Raw genomic sequence first — 17,927 nt, forward strand, 5'->3', positions numbered from 1 at the left:
AGTAGGCAGAGAGGCAGACGGCGGGGGGAGGGGGGGAGCAGGCTTCCCGCTGAGCAGAGAGCCTGATGCAGGGCTCGATCCCAGGACCCTGAGATCACGATCCTAGCCGGAGGCAGAGGCCTAACCCACTGAGCCACCCAGGTGCCTCTTTAACCACTTTTTTAAGTAGCTGTCCTGAGTCAGCTGACCTACCACACAGTCCACCTATGGAAAAGGTACAGTTTAGTGCAGTCATGGCGCTGAACACCCATCTTTTTTTCCTTTTTTTAAAATTTATTTATTTATTTATTTGAGAGGGGGGAGACACAGCGAGCGAGGAAACACAAGCAGGGAGAGTGGGAGAGGGAGAAGCAGGCTTCCCGCTGGGCAAGGAGCCTGACACGGGGCTTGATCCCACGACCCTGGTATTATGACCTGAGCCAAAGGCAGATGTTTAACTGACCGAGCCACCCAGGTGCCCCTGAACAGCTATATTAAATACTTTTTAAATTCTAAAATCCAGGGGCACCTCTGTGGCTCAGTCAGTTAAAAGCATCTACCTTTCACTCAAGTCATGATCCCAGGGTCTTGGGATCAAGCCCCGCATCAGGCTCCCTGCTCAGTGGGGAGCCTGCTTCTCCCTCTGCCTGCCATGTTCCCTGCTTGTGCAGGCTCCCTCCCTCTCTGTCAGATAAATAAATACAATCTTTAAATTCTAAATCCAGTATGTGGTCACTGTATATAATCACTGAAATGCCAAAAAATGGTGGGATTCTCTGAATGACTATTACCTGTATTGTAAAATAGAGCTTTTCAGGTTTGTTTGCTTTTCCATTTATAGTTGTGAAAATATCACATATGTAACTTATTTTAATAAAAGCATTTAAATGGTTGGGTTTTAGCCCTAATCTTCCTCGTGCATACAATATAGAAAGTGAACTCTTTTTTTTTTTTTTTAAAGATTTTTTATTTATTTATTTGACAGACAGAGATCACAAGTAGGCAGAGAGGCAGGCAGAGAGAGAGGAGGAAGCAGGCTCCCTGCTGAGCAGAGAGCCCGATGTGGGGCTCGATCCCAGGACTCTGGGATCATGACCTGAGCCGAAGGTAGAGGCTCTAACCCACTGAGCCACCCAGGCGCCCCTAGAAAGTGAACTCTTAAATTGGAGGTAATTTTTGTCTCTTAGCTACCTCACATTCACAAATGAGCACAGTTTTTATTTTTTTTTTTTTAAAGATTTTATTTATTTGACAGACTGAGATCACAAGTAGGCAGAGAGGCAGACAGAGAAAGGGGGAAGCAGGCTCCTGAGCACAGTTCTTAAACTGTGCTTTCTGGAAGTGAAATCCCAGAATTGTGAAGAATGCGTGTCAGGTAACATTTTCTTGGCAATTCTGAGCCAACCACCAGTGGAGAGAGGGGACATTTCCAGGAAGGGGCCCGCGTCTGGCACAGGGCCTAGGAGCCCAGCCTTCAGGGAGTCATGGGCTAGCCCTCCCCTCACTCACTAGATGAATTTGGAAGCTTCTGCTGAGATTGGGCAGACTTGTCTGAACCAAGGAGATAAGTCACACGAACCAAACTCCCCGAGACGGATATATACACAAGAGTGTGCATTTACTCATTTCTGAACTGAGGTACATGCATGTTCCAAAGGTTCCCTCTGACCTCGTAGCCAACTGGGTGTTAATCCCCCAGGAAGAGGGTCTACATGGAAAGCCAGAACCATCACCGGAGAGGTTTTGGTCGGCCTGGAATCCGTGTGGGGAGTGGTTTGGATGACCTGAAAACCTGACCACAGCTGGACCCCCTGTAGGAAGCCCTTGCCTGCCTTGGGGGTCGGGGGTTGCTGGCTTCGTCTCTTCCTCTCTGAGTCATTTTTTTGATGTCCCTCCTGCAAACAAGAGTTCTTCTTTTGGCTTTAAAGGTTACCGCTGGTCTGGCTCTATGCAAGTGCTTGAATCTCCTGGTCCTACCCTGGGAGACAATTCATCTCTCTGGTAACTTCTGAACCTATTGACTCAATCATCAGGCAGTGTTTCTTTTATTTTAATTCTCAGAGCTTGGGGGTACCTTGCAGTCCCCTTGATACATGGTCCGAAATGTTTCCAGTGCAGAATTAGTTCATTAGGAAAACGTGCAGTTGGGCCATAAGTATCTTCTTTGTACTGCAAGATGACCACTTTATCATTTTTCCTTTCTGTCTTTTTTTGTGGAAGCTTAAAAAAAATGTTAAAGCTCAAACCTCAGAAAATCCACACATGTAGCTTTCCATTTAAAATCTCAAGTCAGGGGGCACCTGCGTGGCTCAATGGGTTAAAGCCTCTGCCTTCGGCTCAGGTCATGGTCCCAGGGTCCTGGGAGCCTGCTTTCTCCTCTCTCTCTGCCTGCTTCTCTTGCCTACTTGTGATCTCTGTCTGTTAAATAAATAAATAAAATCTTTAAAAAAAAAAAAAAAAAAAAACCTCAAGTCATGTACTAACTGATCCAGAACTTTCTCTCTTAGTAGATCTCCCTAAAACAGATAAGCATGATTTAGTTTATACTTTTATTTTATTTATTTAAAGATTTTATCTATTAGAGAGTGAGAGAGAGCACAAACAGCGGGATGGGCAGAGAGAGAGACAGAAGCAGACTCCTCGTTGAGCAGGTTTGACCTGACCTGAGTAGATGCTTAACTGATGGAGCCACCCAGGCACCCCTTTATTTATTTGTTTATTTATTTTTAGATTTTATTTATTTGACAGAGAGAGATCACAAGTAGGCAGAGAGGCAGGCAGTGAGAGAGAGGAGGAAGCAGGCTCCCCACTGAGCAGAGAGCTCGATGTGGGACTCGACCCCAGGACCCCAAGATCATGACCTGAGCCGAAGGCAGAGGCTTAACCCACTGAGCCACCCAGGAGCCCTTATTTATTTTTTTTAAAGATTTTTTTTTTTAAGATTTTTATTTATTTGATGGAGAGAGAGATCACAAGTAGGCAGAGAGGCAGACAGAGAGAGAGAGAGAGAGAGAAGCAGGCTCCCTGCTGAGCAGAGAGCCTGATTCGAGGCTCGATCTCAGGACCCTGGGATCATGACTGGAGCTGAGGGCAGAGGCTTTAACCCACTGAGCCACCCAGGAGCCCTTATTTATTTTTTTTAAAGATTTTTTTTTTTAAGATTTTTATTTATTTGATGGAGAGAGAGATCACAAGTAGGCAGAGAGGCAGACAGAGAGAGAGAGAGAGAAAGAAGCAGGCTCCCTGCTGAGCAGAGAGCCTGATTCGAGGCTCGATCTCAGGACCCTGGGATCATGACTGGAGCTGAGGGCAGAGGCTTTAACCCACTGAGCCACCCAGGCAACCCTGGAAACCTAATTTTAAAGGTATAAACTAGTGGCATCTGGCTGGCTCCGTTGGTAGAACATGTGATTCTTGCTCTCAGGGTTATGAGGTCAAGCCCCATGTTGGGTATCCAGATTACTTAAAAATAAATAAATAAAATCAAATAAATAAAATCTTTAAAAAAAGTTGTGGGGCGCCTGGGTGGCTCAATGGGTTAAAGCCTCTGCCTTCGGCTCAGGTCATGATCCCGGGGTCCTGGGGTCGAGTCCCACATCGAGCTCTCTGCTCAGTGGGGAGCCTGCTTCCCTCTCTCTCTCTGCCTGCCTCTCTGCCTACTTCTGATTTCTGTCAGTCAAATAAATAAATAAAATCTTAGAAAAAAAAATAAAAAAAAAATAAAATAAAAAAGATTTTACTTGTTCATTTGACAGAGACAGAAAGGCAGGCAGAGGGAGGAGGAGACTTCCCGCTGAGCAGGGATCCTGCTGTGGGATTCAATCCCAGGGCCCTAGGGTCATAACCTGAACCGATCGAGCCACCCAGGCACCCCACAGATTTATTTTATTATTATTTTTTTTTTTTTTCCACAGATTTATTTTAAACACGTGTAGGTGTCTGATGCAGAATAAGAGGGGCCTACCTAGGGTCTGGAGAAGAAAGTGGGACCTTTGTGGTCCCCGGGACATTAGGACTGTAATCCATGGCTTGCCGGGCCAGTGACCATCATTACCACGTTTTCAGGAAACACCAGGGCCTGGCAGGCTGGGCGAGGGGTTGCCTGGTTGGTTGGTCAGTTGGTTGCTTTTTCATAAATGCAGAGAAATGGTGGACTTCTAATAGTGTGAACTTTTTCTTCCATTAGTTTTTTTCAAAATCTTGGGTGCCCCCTTATTAGCAGGTGACCAAATAGCAAATAAAATTCATGGGAGTATTCTAAGCACCCGGTTAGGATGACAGCTTATTTTTTTCCCCATGGTATTTGTTTCTGTTGTTGTGATTTTCCATCACAGACATAATTTACATGTATTTTCCTTAGAGTGGATGGTCTTAGTTCATATGATAGAATTAAATGTACCCTATTATACCAAAGTATTCTGCAAGAAAACAAAACAAAACACCCACCCCTGGAATCCCGAAGAGTGGAAAGTAAATTCCTTGCAAAGTAAATTCTACTTAGTTACTATCTGCTTTGTATTCTAGAACACTCGTAATGCACTCGTCCAAAATTCTTTTCTGAGGGAGCAGTATGTAACAAGTGAAGTCGAAGGAGGGTTCTTCGCTTCTGGCAAACTCCATAAAGTCCAGAAGGCTCTCTGGGCGCCCAGGTCACGTTGATGCTGCTGCCATTGACAGTTCGCTGGACTGACCCAAAGGTCATTGTTTAGCAGTGTGATCATTTTGTCAAAGTCCTGGGAATAAGTTAAAGTCAGGTTGATGTTTTCCTTTGGGAAAGGTAAAAACTCCTGTTTGAGACCTTATTCTGATACTTGGGTTTTTACCATAGGAGTATCCAACCCTTACGACCTTCTTTGAAGGAGAAATAATCAGCAAAAAACACCCTTTCTTAACGCGGAAGTGGGATGCAGACGAGGATGTGGATCGGAAACACTGGGTGAGTAGGTCTTTGGTCTCCTTGGGGCCCCCCAGGCTCTGCTGGAAAGTCAAGGAACTTAGCTCTCTGGGTCTTATCATTGTCCCACGTTCTGTCTGCCTGTACACCATTCCTTTCTCATCCACTGTATGTGGGGAGCCCTGGGAGACACAGAGCAATGGCCTTTGTCTTTGGGGTTAGTGTGAGGTAGAGATGCAGTTTCTAGAAAGCTGCTTCTCCACTGGCATCTCCGTGTGGGGAGAGCCCTGGCGGTGGGGGGGCAGGGTTCTTACCCAGCTCCAGACCGACATGCACGGTCACAACCTCAGCATCATCAGGATGCCACTGGAAACTCCAGTGCCCCCACTTCTGACTGTCCCGTGTGGGGTGTGTTCTGACTCACCATTATTGAACATTTTGAGACAACTTAGAGTCACCGTGCGCGAGTCTTTTCGTTGGCTTTCATACAAGTTTATGCCTTCAAAAATCCATTTCCCAGCCTGTCGTAATAGCCTTCTGGCTTAGTTGACCATGGCCATGGTGCATTTTGGTTTATTTTATTATTGCTTTTTTAGTTTTTAGTTTTTTGAGATTTTATTTGTAAGTAATCTCTGCACCCAATGTGGGGCTTGAACCTACAGCCCTGCGATCAAGAGCCGCACGCCCCACCAAAGAGCCAGCCAAGCGCTCCAGTGAATTTTGGTTTAACACTGAGGAAGTCCAATGTGCTCACCCTCTAAACCCACCCAGAGTGATTGAGTCCTTAACGAAAACTCTAGAACGCCTCAGGCTTCCCACTGCACCTCTCACCTGGCCTGTCCGAGCTCTCTCCAGATTCAGACATGATAGTCCTTGGACAGGACTCCCTACCACAGACCCTCGTCCAAGTTAACCTCACTGTAGGTTGAGCTTTTAGAACCATTTTTAGTAAGTTACATGTTTTACCTGTTGTCACAAATAGACACTGAAAGTCAGTCCTTTGTGTGTGTGCAACACGAGGGAATGAACAAGAGGGAATTGGGGAGCCTGAGCGGTGCGCGTGGAGCCGGCATCAGGAACAGAGTTGGAGGGGCTCCCCGCTGCTGTCTGGTCCCAGCCTGCCCGATGCGGGCTCTTCCGTGCTGCTTGAGGCCTCATGAGATGGGTCCCTTCTCTCTCAGACAGCCCCGGCGGGAAGGCTCTTCCTTGTACTGAGCCACAGCCTATCTCCCGTCCAACCCGGGTTTTCCATCTGAAATCAGTTCTGCCAAAAAGGCGAGGTCTTTGAGACTCAGTGAAAAGTCAGTTTAAGCTAGGTCTGTGGCAACTTAACTACCTGGAAACCAGTTGTTAGTTTGCCAGACTTCCACTAGAACACTGGAAAATATCTGGATCTCCTTCGTTAGGCTGAACTGATGTATTTTAAGTGACATGGGGACGAAGAAGGCCGCCCTTGGTATGTTAGGATGAGGAGCCTCTGGGCCCTTACTCACCCAGCAGTCTGGGCACCTTTGCAGTACTCCATTTCCTGTACCTTTCCCAGCCCACGCTGGTGTCCCAGTGTCCCATGTGGGATCCCCGTGTGTCAGGGCTTGGCCAGTGGCTGACAGAGGCGTGCCCCGGAGACATGGTGGGCTCCGTTCCTTTCCAGACCACTGCAATAAAGTGACTTGCAGTAAAGTGAGTCAAATGAAATCGTTTTGTTTTCCCAGTGGATATAACACTTACACTTACGTGATACTATAGCCTGTGAATGGCACAATAGCATTAGGTCTAAAACAACAGTGTACACACCTTAATTTAAAAAAAAACTCAAAGACTGAGAAACGCTCAGCATCCTCTAAGCTTTTCGCAAATCCTAATCTTTTTGCTGGTGGAGGGTCTCGCCTCAGTGTTGATGGCTGCTGACTGGCAGTGGGGTGCTTGCCGAAGGTTCGGGTGGCTCTGGCCATTTCTCCAAACAAGAAAACAATGAAGTTGACCACCGTCATGGGGGCTCTTCCTTTTGTGGATGATTTCTCTGTGGTCCTGGATGCTGTTCGATAGCATTTTATCCACCATGGAACTTCCTTCCAGACTGGAGTCCGTCCTCTCAACCCCTGCTGCTGCTTTACCAGCTAAGTTCATGTCATATTCTAAGTCCTTTGTTGTTGTTTTAAGAGTCTTCACAGCATCTTCACCAGGAGTAGATTCAATCTCAGGAAACCACGTTCTTGGCTCCTCCAGGAGAAGTAGCTCCTCTGTTCAAGTTCCATCATGAGCTCGCAGCCACTCAGGCCCATCTTCAGGCTCCGCTTCTGCTTCCGGTTCTCTTGCTGTTGCCGCCACATTTGTAGTGACTGCCCCCACTGAAGTCTCGAAGCCTCACAGTCACCTGTAGGGTTGGAATCCGCTTCTTCCAAACTCCTGTACTGCTATTTTGAACTCTTCCTGTGAGTCACAAAGGTTCTTAATGGTATCCAGAATGGTGGATCCTTTCCAGAAGGTCTTCAGTTTACTTTGCACAGATCCGTCAGAGGAATCACTCTCTGTGCAGCTAGGGCCTTCTGAAGTCTATTTCTTAAATAAAAAGCCTTGAAAGTTGAAATGAGCTCTTGCTCCACAGGCCGCAGAGTGGGTGCTGTGTTAGCAGACCTGAACACAGTGGAAGTCTCACCATCCGTCGCTATTGGAGCTCTTGGGTGACCCGGTGCCTTGTTGAGCAGCAGTAATATTTTGAAATCTTTTTTTTTTCTGAGCAGGAGGTATGAACATTCAGCTTAAAATATTCAGTAAACCATGTTGTAAACAGACGTGTTGTCATCCATGCTTTGTTCCCTTTCTAGAGCACAGGCAGAGTAGACTTAGCATGACTCGTAAGGGTCGTAGGGTTCTCGGAATGGCCCGCAGAGTCAGCTTAACTTGAAGTCACCAGCTGCCTCAGCTCCGGGCAGGAGAGTCGCCCTCACCTTCGACACTCTAAAGCCGGGTGTTGGCTGCTCTCCAGCCATGATAGTCCTGGATGGCGTCTCCACCGACAGAAAGCAATTTTGTCTATGTTCAGAGTCTGTTACTTAGTGTGGTTGTTTAGTGTAGTGTATTAGCTTAATGAGGGTCTGGAATCTTCTGGAGAACTTGCTGCAGCCTCTCCGTCAGCGCATGCTGCTTCAGCCTGCCCATCTGTGGTACGCAGACAACGCCGTTCCTCAGTCCTCCTGAACCAGCCTCCGCCAGCTTCAGCCTCTCCCGCCGCTTCCTCACCTCCCAGCCTTCCCCGAACTGAAGGGAGTCACGGCCTTGCTCTGGGTTAGGCTTGGGCTGAAGCCAGTGTTGGCGCTGGGTTGGCCTTCTCTCCAGACCACTAAACGGCTTTGTTATCATTCATCTGTTCCCTCTAAGGCCCTTCTCATGTCCTTCTAGAACTTTCCCTTTGTGTTCATGACTTGGCTTACTGGTGCAAGAGGCCTAGCCGTCCGCCTGTCTCAGCTTCTGAGATGCTCAGTCATTTCTAGCCTTTGATTTTAAGTAAGAGACATGCAACTCCTCCTTTCTCTTGAACACTTGGGGGCTGTGGTAAGATTATTAATTGGCCTCATTTCAATATTGTTGTGTCTCAGGGAAGAGGGAAGCCTGAGGAGACAGGGAGAGAGATGGGGGAATGGCCAATCAGTGGAAGAGTCAGAACACATGCATTTATCGATGAAGTTTGCTGTCTTATTTGGGGGAAGTTGGTAATACCCTAAAACAATTCCATTAGTAACATCAAAGATCACTCATCACAGATCAGAGTAATGAAAAAGTTTGAAATGTTGCAAGGATCACCAAAATGTGACACACAGGCACAAAGGAAGCAAATGCTGTTGGAAAAATTGTACTAACTGACTTAACACAGGGTTGCCACGAACTTTCAATTTATTAAAAAAAAAAAAAAAAGCACCATCTGGGGCACCTGGGTGGGTCAGTTGGTTAAGCATCCAACTCTTGGTTTCCATTCAGGTCATGATCTCAGGGTCATGAGATTGAGCTCTGCATTGGGTTCTGCGCTCAGCGTGGAGTCTGCTCGAGTTTCTCTCTTCCTCACCTTCTCCCTACCGCTAATAAATCTTTTTTTAAAAATGCAGTATCTCCAAAGAGCAATGAAGTAAAGTTCAGTAAAACCAGGACCGCCTGTCAATTGGAATCAGAGACCTTGTTTTTCACCCTCAAGTTTTCCTGATACTTGAAGTCGGTATCATGGTGGTGCCCTAAAGTCAAGATTCCATATACTTAATCCAGTTAGAATAGAAATACACATGTCGGGGCGCCTGGGTGGCTCAGTCCTTGAACGTCTGCCTTGGGCTTAGGTTATGATCCCAGGGTCCTGGGATTGAGCCCCCCATCAGGCTCCCTGCTCAGCGGGAAGCCTGCTTCTCCCTCTCCCACTCCTCCGCTTGTGTTCCCTCTCTCACTGTGTCTTTCTCTGTCAAATAAATAACATCTTTAAAAAAAAAAAAAAAGAAAAGAAAAGAAAAAGAAATATACGTGTCACAAATTCTGTATCTTAAATCTTATTTTAGGTATTTTCTCATAAAATGAATGCATATTTATTTTTAAATATTTGAGTAAATAGATAAGGAGAAGGAAAAAAATCATCTATAACAACAATACCTGAAGTTAAAACAAGTATTAACCTTCTTTTTTCTTTTCTTTTCTTTTTTTTTTTCTTTTACAAAAATAGGATCATGAGACACAGTTTCGTAGCCTATTTCTAGTCTCCGCTTTTAAAAGGACTTAACATATATTACCCACTTCCTGTTTCTACTTCACTGGCTGGCCCCAAGCCACGTTCCTGTGTCAGAGGACCCCGCTTTAGTAAAGCCCTTTTCTGCCTTCGGGGTGACGTGCTGGCTCTAAGTTGTTCTGCGTGGCTCGTGTTGATTGACTAGGAGATCTTCCCGCCAGTCCTTCCTGGCTTTGCTTGTGGTAAGGTGTCCTGAGAAAAGGCCCCCTGGAATCACATTCCTTCCCAACTCAGGGGGCCTTTCCTCAGAGTGCATTAACTAGGCAGGTGTCACGCCCTGGTGCCTTGGCAGGGGACGGTGAGGGGGTGGGTGGATCAGGCCTGAGTTCACTGATGGGGACCTCAGGCTCCCTTCCCCCATCCTCCACCTTTGCTGCTCTGTGGGCACATCCAGCCGCCATCACGCCTTTGTGAAGGTGTTTGCTGCTGGGCGCAGGAGGACAGTTGTGACACTGGCCTCCCCCTCTGCCCATCAGTCCTCATGCTCAATTTTTTGTTTTCAGGGCAAGTTTCTGGCTTTTTATCAGTATGCAAAATCATTTAATTCCGATGACTTTGATTATGAAGAGCTGAAGAATGGGGATTATGTCTTCATGAGGTGGAAGGTAAGGTCCCAGGCCAGCCAGAGCCTGCACCACACCCAGCGCCCCATCTGCTCCCCGAGTCTGTGCTCATGACCACTTGTCTCCGTGTAGTGCCTTTACATGCTCACAAAAGTGGGCACGGCTCCAGGCCACACTGGCCAGCGGCCGCCATGCCCCGCAGTTTGTCTTTGGTGACACCGTTCGGTGGTTTAGCAGATGAATTCATGCTTGGGGGAAGGGGGTGATCGGCCCTCAGCACCCTTGACTCTCCAGGTTGAGTCATCCCTGGTGTTCTGGGGACTCGGGAGACCCAGAGTCCGTCCCCATCACTGCCTGCTCTCAGTCGCGAACCCGCCTAAGTGACTGTTCCCTCATCACGTCCTAGCCAAGCTTCAGTGTGCTCTCAGCTTGCCTGCTTCCCTCCAGCAGGAAATGAGGGACCAGGAATGGAATTTGGGTTTTCCACTCTCACGAGCCCTCAGAGAGCTCCATCTGGCTGGACTCGAGAGATTGGCTTTGGGCTGACACGTCTTTTGTGTTCTCTTTTGATAGCCTGGGATTTACTGCGTTCCAGCCACAGGCTGGCAAAATCGTGAAGCGGGTTTGTGAAATCACTTTATGAGCAGACACCCACTTCCAACCCGTGGTTCCCAGTCTGTAGGAGAAAGTGGTTTTATCTTGAAATCTTGCCAGCTTCCGTACAGGCAAATCATTGAGTATTATTCCCAATCTTTAGTTCGTACAGCTAAGAATTTGGGGAGGGGGGCGGGTGCCGTCCCTTCTTACACAGACACGAGCCAAGTGCAAAGGGTAAAAGCCCAGTGTGCCCTCGTGAGCTTGCTGTCTGGTGGGAACTGTGCCAGCAAATAAAGCACTAAAGGAAGTATCTTGCAAGGTTCTAATTTTAAAATTAATTTTTAAAAACTAGCATTTCAGAGGTTGAGGAAAGGGATGGAGAGAGTCTTTAAAAAAATATTTAAAAAAACCCCAGTGTAGTTGTTTGGTCTCCAAAGACCTTCTCAGTGTGACTTGCTGTGGGCTTTCGGTAGACCTCCTGGGACCCTAAGGCCACTGACCTCATCTTGCTGGGAGAGTAGGTCCCCGGATGTGGCTTTTCAGCTTGGCTATGGGAGATCACAGGCTCACTTCTTCCCAAGGTGCCCGAGCAAGAACAGTACCCTTCTGATGGCCGTGGGTGTCGGGCTTTTTGAGGGGGTGTTACGCGAGCAAGTGGTGATTGATCTGCCCTCAGAAAGCAGAGGTGATCAGGAGCCTAGCACCAGTTCCCGGGGTGAGCCAGAAACCTCCTCTTCCCGGCTCATTCTGTCAGTGGGTTCTGACACATACGTGGGTATCCAGGCATTTCCAAGATGCGTGGACTCTAGAGCCCTCTCTTCATTGCTGATATCAGTGAGCTCAAGACACAGGCTACTGTGTTAGTATCTAGAATGCTGTTGACAGATCGGGTTGAAGTGCAGATGTTCACCATTGTCCGGCAAGTCGGGGCAAGGCCATGGGACACTGAGCCTGAGAACCACCTAAAAGCTAATGGGGAGTCCCAGACGCGGCTGGAGCACACCGTCTGTTACTGACCTCCTCCATCTGTGTGCAGGAGCAGTTCCTGGTCCCAGACCACACGATCAAAGACATCAGCGGCGCTTCCTTTGCCGGGTTCTATTACATCTGCTTCCAGAAGTCGGCAGCCTCCATAGAGGGCTACTATTACCATAGGAGTTCAGAATGGTAAGGTACCCCAGAGGCGAAAGGGGCGGCTTGCCGCTGTCCCTCACCCCAGGTTCTCCCTTCGCTTGCCGAGTCCGAAACCCTCTCCACCTGTTTCTGCGTAGCTTCTGTGCTCTGTCTGCATGTGGGGGCCTCTTTGAATGATCTCAGTTGCTCGTGGAGGGACTCCTATCCCTAACCACAGAGCAGAGTAAATCTCAGGGTGCTCGCTGAAGAAACTCACTGCTCAGAGCTTTCAGGCACTTCTGTTATCAGCAGCATTTCTCCCAACCTTGGCCACTCTCGTATGTTCTCCCAAATTGAATCAGTAACGAAACCGTAGGTTCCAGCTACGGATAGGGTGAGTTTTACTGTTAGCAGCCTTTCCGGTTTTGGGGTCACGGTCCTCACATGCTGGCCCCATGCCCTCTGGTCTCAGTCTGGTGACCGAGGGGCCCCCATGAGAGCTGGCGGTCCTGCCCCGTGTTTCGTCTGAGGTGAGAGGTGGAGTGCCACCTCAAGTGCTGGCTCTGGTCCCCTTTCTGGGGACTCTCCTGACCCACTGCTGCTGCTCCAAGCACCTTGCTGGACCTGAAGAAGGAACCTGGTCGCAAAATACCTGATTTCCTCTCCGAATGTAGGAGCACTGTATCCCCTTCCAAATGTTTCCCGCTTCGGCGACTTGCGAGTGATGTCTCTCGCTGGCTTGACTCAGGTTCCTTGTTCAGTGGCAGCAAAATGAGATCTGCAAATCAGTGCCCCAATTACCAGGGTTTCAGTAATTGCCCTGTTTTCAAAGGAGTTTTTCAAACCTTTAAAGTAATAGCTCGATGGAGAGAATTCACATACCATACAATGTACTTACTGAAAGCATGCAATGCGGTCGTCCTGAATGTTCCCAGTTGTGCAGCCATCACTCCCACCACCGCAACCAGAAACCCTATGCCCCTTATCCCTCAGCCTCGAGTCCCCATCTCCTCCTAACCCCGAGGCAGCCACTGACCATTTTTCCATACAGACACGCCTGTTCCCGACATTTTCTGTAAAGGGAGTCTCATACACATGACGAACCGGCCTTCGTGTCTGGCTTCCTACACCCAGCCTGCTGCTCAAAGCTTCGGCCATGTGGCAGCATGTGTCAGCCCTTCATTTTAACTGCTAGATAATTTTCCGTGGTACAGATGGACAGCAGCCCCTCATCTGCAGTTTTGCCTTCCGTGGTTTCAGTTATCTGTAGTCAGCACAGTCCAGAGGCAGATGGTGGTCAGTGGTCACGTACCTGCCAACTTTCATCCATAATATTGTTATAACTTCTATTACTAGTTGTTGTTCATCCCTTACTGTGCCTGACTTAATAAATTGTACTTTACCATAGGTTTCTGTACAAGGAAACAGCATACGTAGGATCCAGTACTATGCACAGTTTCTGGTATCCACTGGGGAACGTATCCTCCCAGATAAGGAGGGGAATGCTATACCACATTTTACTTCTCCGTTCATCGGTTGCAGGGTTGTTTCCCCCTTCTGCCTGTTGTGACTAATGCTGCTAAGTGTATAAGTATCTGTTTGAGTTTCTGTTTGAATTTCTGCTCTCAATTTCTTCGGGCATAGACCCGGGAATGGAATTGCTGGGTCATATGGTAATTCCCTGACTTTTGAAGGAACCACCAAAGCGTGTGACGCACTGGGTTCCAGTTTCTCCACGTCCTCCCCAACGCTTGTTATGATGTCTTTACGATTATTGCTGTCCTAGTGGGTATGAAGTGGGGTCTTGTGATTTGGATTCATATATTCTGATAGCTAATGCATGAGTGTTTCCTCATTTTGGTTGTTTTTTTTTTTTTTTTTTTTTTTTTTGTGAGAAATAAACTGCTTTTTCCCATGCTCCTCCTCACTCCCATGTGAAACAAGAAAGGGGAGAGCTAGCATCTACCCTGTCAACTCTGATTGTCCCCTGGGGGTTATCGTCCCCGTGTGCGGATTGTCCCAGCCTCTGTTTCTCCTTCATCTCCTTAACTCCTTGGAGCACCTACCAGTGAGGTGAAAACAAATACCTCAGAACTCTGATGTTCTCAAAGCCTCGTAGCCATGTCTAGGAAGGCGAGAAAATGCAGTGAATGGTAACATAGGCTTTGGGGTTGGCTGGGAAGTCCCTGTATTCCGTGAGCAGTCATGGGGTGTGCCTCTGCTCCCCATGAGGCCCTGAGGCTGGTCCAGCCCAATGTTCCTGGAGAGGATGAGTGCTGGACAACAGAAAGAGGCAGAGTGGAGGTCAGGGATGAGGCTCAGAGCTTGTCTGCCTCTCCTTTTTTTTAAGATTTTATTTATTTATTTGACAGACAGAGATCACAAGTAGGCAGAGAGGCAGGCAGAGGGGGCGGGAAGCAGGCTCCCTGCCAAGCAGAGAGCCCGATGTGGGGCTCAATCCCAGGACCGTGAGATCATGTCCTGATCCGAAGGCAGAGGCTTAACCCACTCGGCCACCCAGGTGCCCCCCGCCTCTCCTTTCATGAGAGGTACCCTAACTGCTTCGTGGTCAGAGCACAAGACCTAGAAGCAGCTTCTCGTAGGTAGAGCTCAGGAGAATGAACGAAAGAAACAGAAAGAGAACCAAACTTGGTGCGGCCGCTAAGCTCTGTGATGCGTCTGCCTTCCGGTTCCAGCTTGGGGCCTGCCGGGTGCTCTGGTGGTGGGGAGGGGGTTCCGCACCTCTGTTCTGTCTTCAGGCTGCTTAGACCGCCTCCATTTCTCTCTCTCCCCGCACTGCAGGTATCAGTCTCTCAATCTAACTCACGTTCCTGAACACAGCGCGCCCATCTACGAGTTCCGGTGACAGCGGTTCAGAGCAGGAACCAAATAAAACTGAACTTGGCAAAAAAAAAAAAAAAAAAAAAGGAAAAAAAAAAGAACTTTGCCAAGAAAATTGTGTACCTGCCAGAACCAGGAGAACGTGTGTTCCTGTTTCTTCACGAGCAGACTCGCATTGGAAAGCATGAATGTTAACCCACAGAATTCAAGGAGCATGGCCAACCAGCGGGGCAGACACAGGGAGCATTCTCCGCTCTTCCCCGCTCTCTGCGGCAGTTTGGTCTTCATCTGGTTTTAAGCTACCTTAAATGCACTTTTCCTTCCTGCACAGCTAACTTCTGTATCACCGAAAGGCCCATGAGGCCCATTCCTTCCTCCATCCCCACCTCCAACCGATTAGAAGGTCAGCAGCCCCCCCACCCCAGTCACCCTCAGCCTTGGTGCTCAGTGGTCTCTGCCCAGGCCCCAGCCCTGTGCGCCGCCCCCTCCCCTACCCCCAGTTGCTTAGTCTGGTAGCTTAAGAGAAGGCAGAGCCCCAGCACACGTGTCTCCCCCCACCCTCCCCATAGCTCTGTGCAGGGAATCGGGGAGCTACAGCAGCATCTGCCAATGAAACAGGAGGCAGAGGCTGCCTCATGGGCTCACCTGGCACTGCCCAGCCCCGCCGTGTTCACGGCGACCTAGTCAGTGGCTGGCAGGTTCCCTAGGCCTGCTATCGGGGATCACTGAATTTTAAGGCTTCCAGATCCCTGGCAGGAACAGATTCCAATCCTGCTCCACTCAGCACGTTTGCTCCAAACTTTTGAACTTGAGGGCAATACTAAACTTTAAAAAAAAAAAAAAAAAGAAAAAAAGGAAAAAAAAGAGTTTTTTTATTACAAAATTATTTTTATGGTCCCTTTAACAAGGACCCTATGGCAAATGCACAATTATTCAGAACTACATTTTATCGTTTTCACATTGAAAACAGCAAATGTTGACTTAGTAATTTTTATACCTATATCTATATGTAAATGTATATTTAATCAACCAGCAGTTTCAAACTAGTCATCCTGGTACAAAAGTTTTGCAGCATCGCATCCACTCTAGTGCTAAACCTGAGAGCTGTCTTTGGGGCCGGGTTAGCATTTGTACCTCTCCTTTTGCTACTCACGACAACAGTGCTCCGAGGTGACCTTCTCCATTGAGCCCAAGGGTCCGCTGTTCTCCCGAAGCAGCACTCTGAAATGTTGGGTCAGGGGAGGGGTGAGAACATGAACACGCTCGAATAACTCAAGGCTCACGTGCCAAAGTGTGTGTGTGGGTGTGTGTGGGCGGGGTGTGGTTTTTTGGGGGGGAGGTGTTTTTAACGTTTTAAAAAGCTTAATAGGTTGGCATCATTTGGGGCATCGCATCTGTTGACGGTTTACGAGACTTGCTCAGAATTCAGGAGGGAGAGCTGGAACCCACAGGAGCAAAATAGGCTGAAAGCTGCATATCCAGGGTCAGCGTAAGCACACGTGCAGCCCCTCGATCTACAGGAGTTTTGGGGATATGGTGTATTCTTATAAAGTGACTTTCCTTTTGACAACCTTTGTACTGTACGTGACTGAGACTGAATTTTGGGGAAGCCTTCAAGGAGAAATACTTGGGAAACTAGGCAGTGGTGCCAAGACACCAAGGCAGTGTCATCCTAAGGCTTTGGGCAGACATGAGACCGACCCCTGTAGGGACGCCAGGATCTTGGAGACCCCAGAACGTTGGAGCCCCAGTGACCGCAGTGGAAAAAGGATTCCTGTCCGTTTGGCAGAGAGGAGTCCGATGTTTTCTTGATTCTGAAACTTCCAGGCATCAGGATAGCTGGCTCTGGTCCCACCAGCTGATGGCACAGAACCGAGACCACGCTGGCTTCTCCCCCATGTAGCCGGCAGGCATCCTGTGAGTAGAGGACACGGTGGGGCCGTGCTTTCCCAGGCTGCATGAGCCGTCCGTTTCCTTCTCACAGTGTGCTCACCCAGCTCGGCTGAATTTTGCAAGCTCCTTGAAGGCTAGAGGGAGGCCCCACTCGGAACCTAAGGGGTGAGCTCCCTTCCTGGAGATCATTGGGACCCTGTCCGTGCGGCTCTGGAGGTCATTCGGTCAGTCCAGCACACAGGAAAGACATATGCAAAAACACTTCTCCCATTCAGCTAGCCAGACCGGCCAGGTTTGACCCTAGGATTTCTTCCTTCCTTTTTTTAGCGAGGTAATGAAGTGTACCTGTTGTATTGGGGAAAATGAAGAAGTGATACTTTTGCTAGATCTTCTGGGTGCATCTGTGATGAAGCTTTGTTTGCGTAAACATCTGCGTGGTTGAGGACAGGGAAGGCATTATCTGTCCGCCGCCTCTTAGTAATTCCTGAACAACCGACATCAACCCTTTTCTTTCTCTTGAGTCCCCAAAGGAACTTTGGGGATCATCCCCACCCAGGGTTACCTTTTCCTGAACCTTCTCAGCGGTTTACATGCCTCTGGTACTATGTGCAATAGTTTTGGTTGACATTTGTGTTCAGTAAGAAATCAGTGCAGGTTGCAGATTTTCTACCGTCTTCCTCCACCCCAAACCTGCCGTGAGGTGGGATCTTAGAGATTCCCACTGCTCAGAAGGCCACCATTCTGCGCCCCTAGCCTTGTCTCTCTTCTGTGCTGGAATTATCCCTTCCCGCCTGCCCCTCCTTTTAAACTATACAGCATTTCAGCTGCAGCCCAAAAGTAAGCAATGCCTAATATGAAGTAGAAAGTCCCATCTGTGTGCTGGTTCTGTTGGTAATGTGGATCTCACAAACTCCAGGGGAGCAAAGGGGCTTTTCAGTGTCTTTTGCTTTCAGAAACAGGGAATTTATATTCTAAGGCCTTGAATTGAGTTTTTTTTCTCATAAAATAGTCTGATAAGCTAATTTTTAAAAAGAAATGCCATTAAGTATGTTGCATTGTGGTTTAAAATTACTAACAAGTTCTGGGAAAGAATATTTGATTTTGAATCTTACATGTTTTTAAAAATTAGATATGAAGGGGCACAAAGTATGAATATTTTGTTTCTTTAGGGAGGACATGTGGAAAGGGTTTGAGGGTTTGGGACGGGAGAAGTATTTTGCAGAGATATCAATGTCCAAATAATTTTTAAAAAATAATAAAGGTATTTAAGCAGTGACTTTGTCCTATT

General features: G+C 48.0%; 1 protein-coding gene across 1 annotated transcript in view; it reads left to right on the forward strand.

The window, feature by feature from the left end:
• Nucleotides 1–17,915, forward strand: part of GID4 (GID complex subunit 4 homolog) — a 26,161-nt gene extending 8,246 nt beyond the window's left edge. The window contains exons 3-6 of the mRNA XM_082707605.1: nt 4,808–4,915; nt 10,136–10,237; nt 11,829–11,959; nt 14,708–17,915. Of these exons, the coding sequence (XP_082563731.1) occupies nt 4,808–4,915; nt 10,136–10,237; nt 11,829–11,959; nt 14,708–14,771 (405 nt within the window). The 3' untranslated portion in view covers nt 14,772–17,915. The remainder of the gene's footprint in view (nt 1–4,807; nt 4,916–10,135; nt 10,238–11,828; nt 11,960–14,707) is intronic.
• The last annotated feature ends 12 nt before the right edge of the window (nt 17,916–17,927 follow it).

Source organism: Mustela nivalis (assembly GCF_964662115.1).
Source record: "Mustela nivalis genome assembly, chromosome: 17".
Lineage (NCBI taxonomy): Eukaryota > Metazoa > Chordata > Mammalia > Carnivora > Mustelidae > Mustela > Mustela nivalis.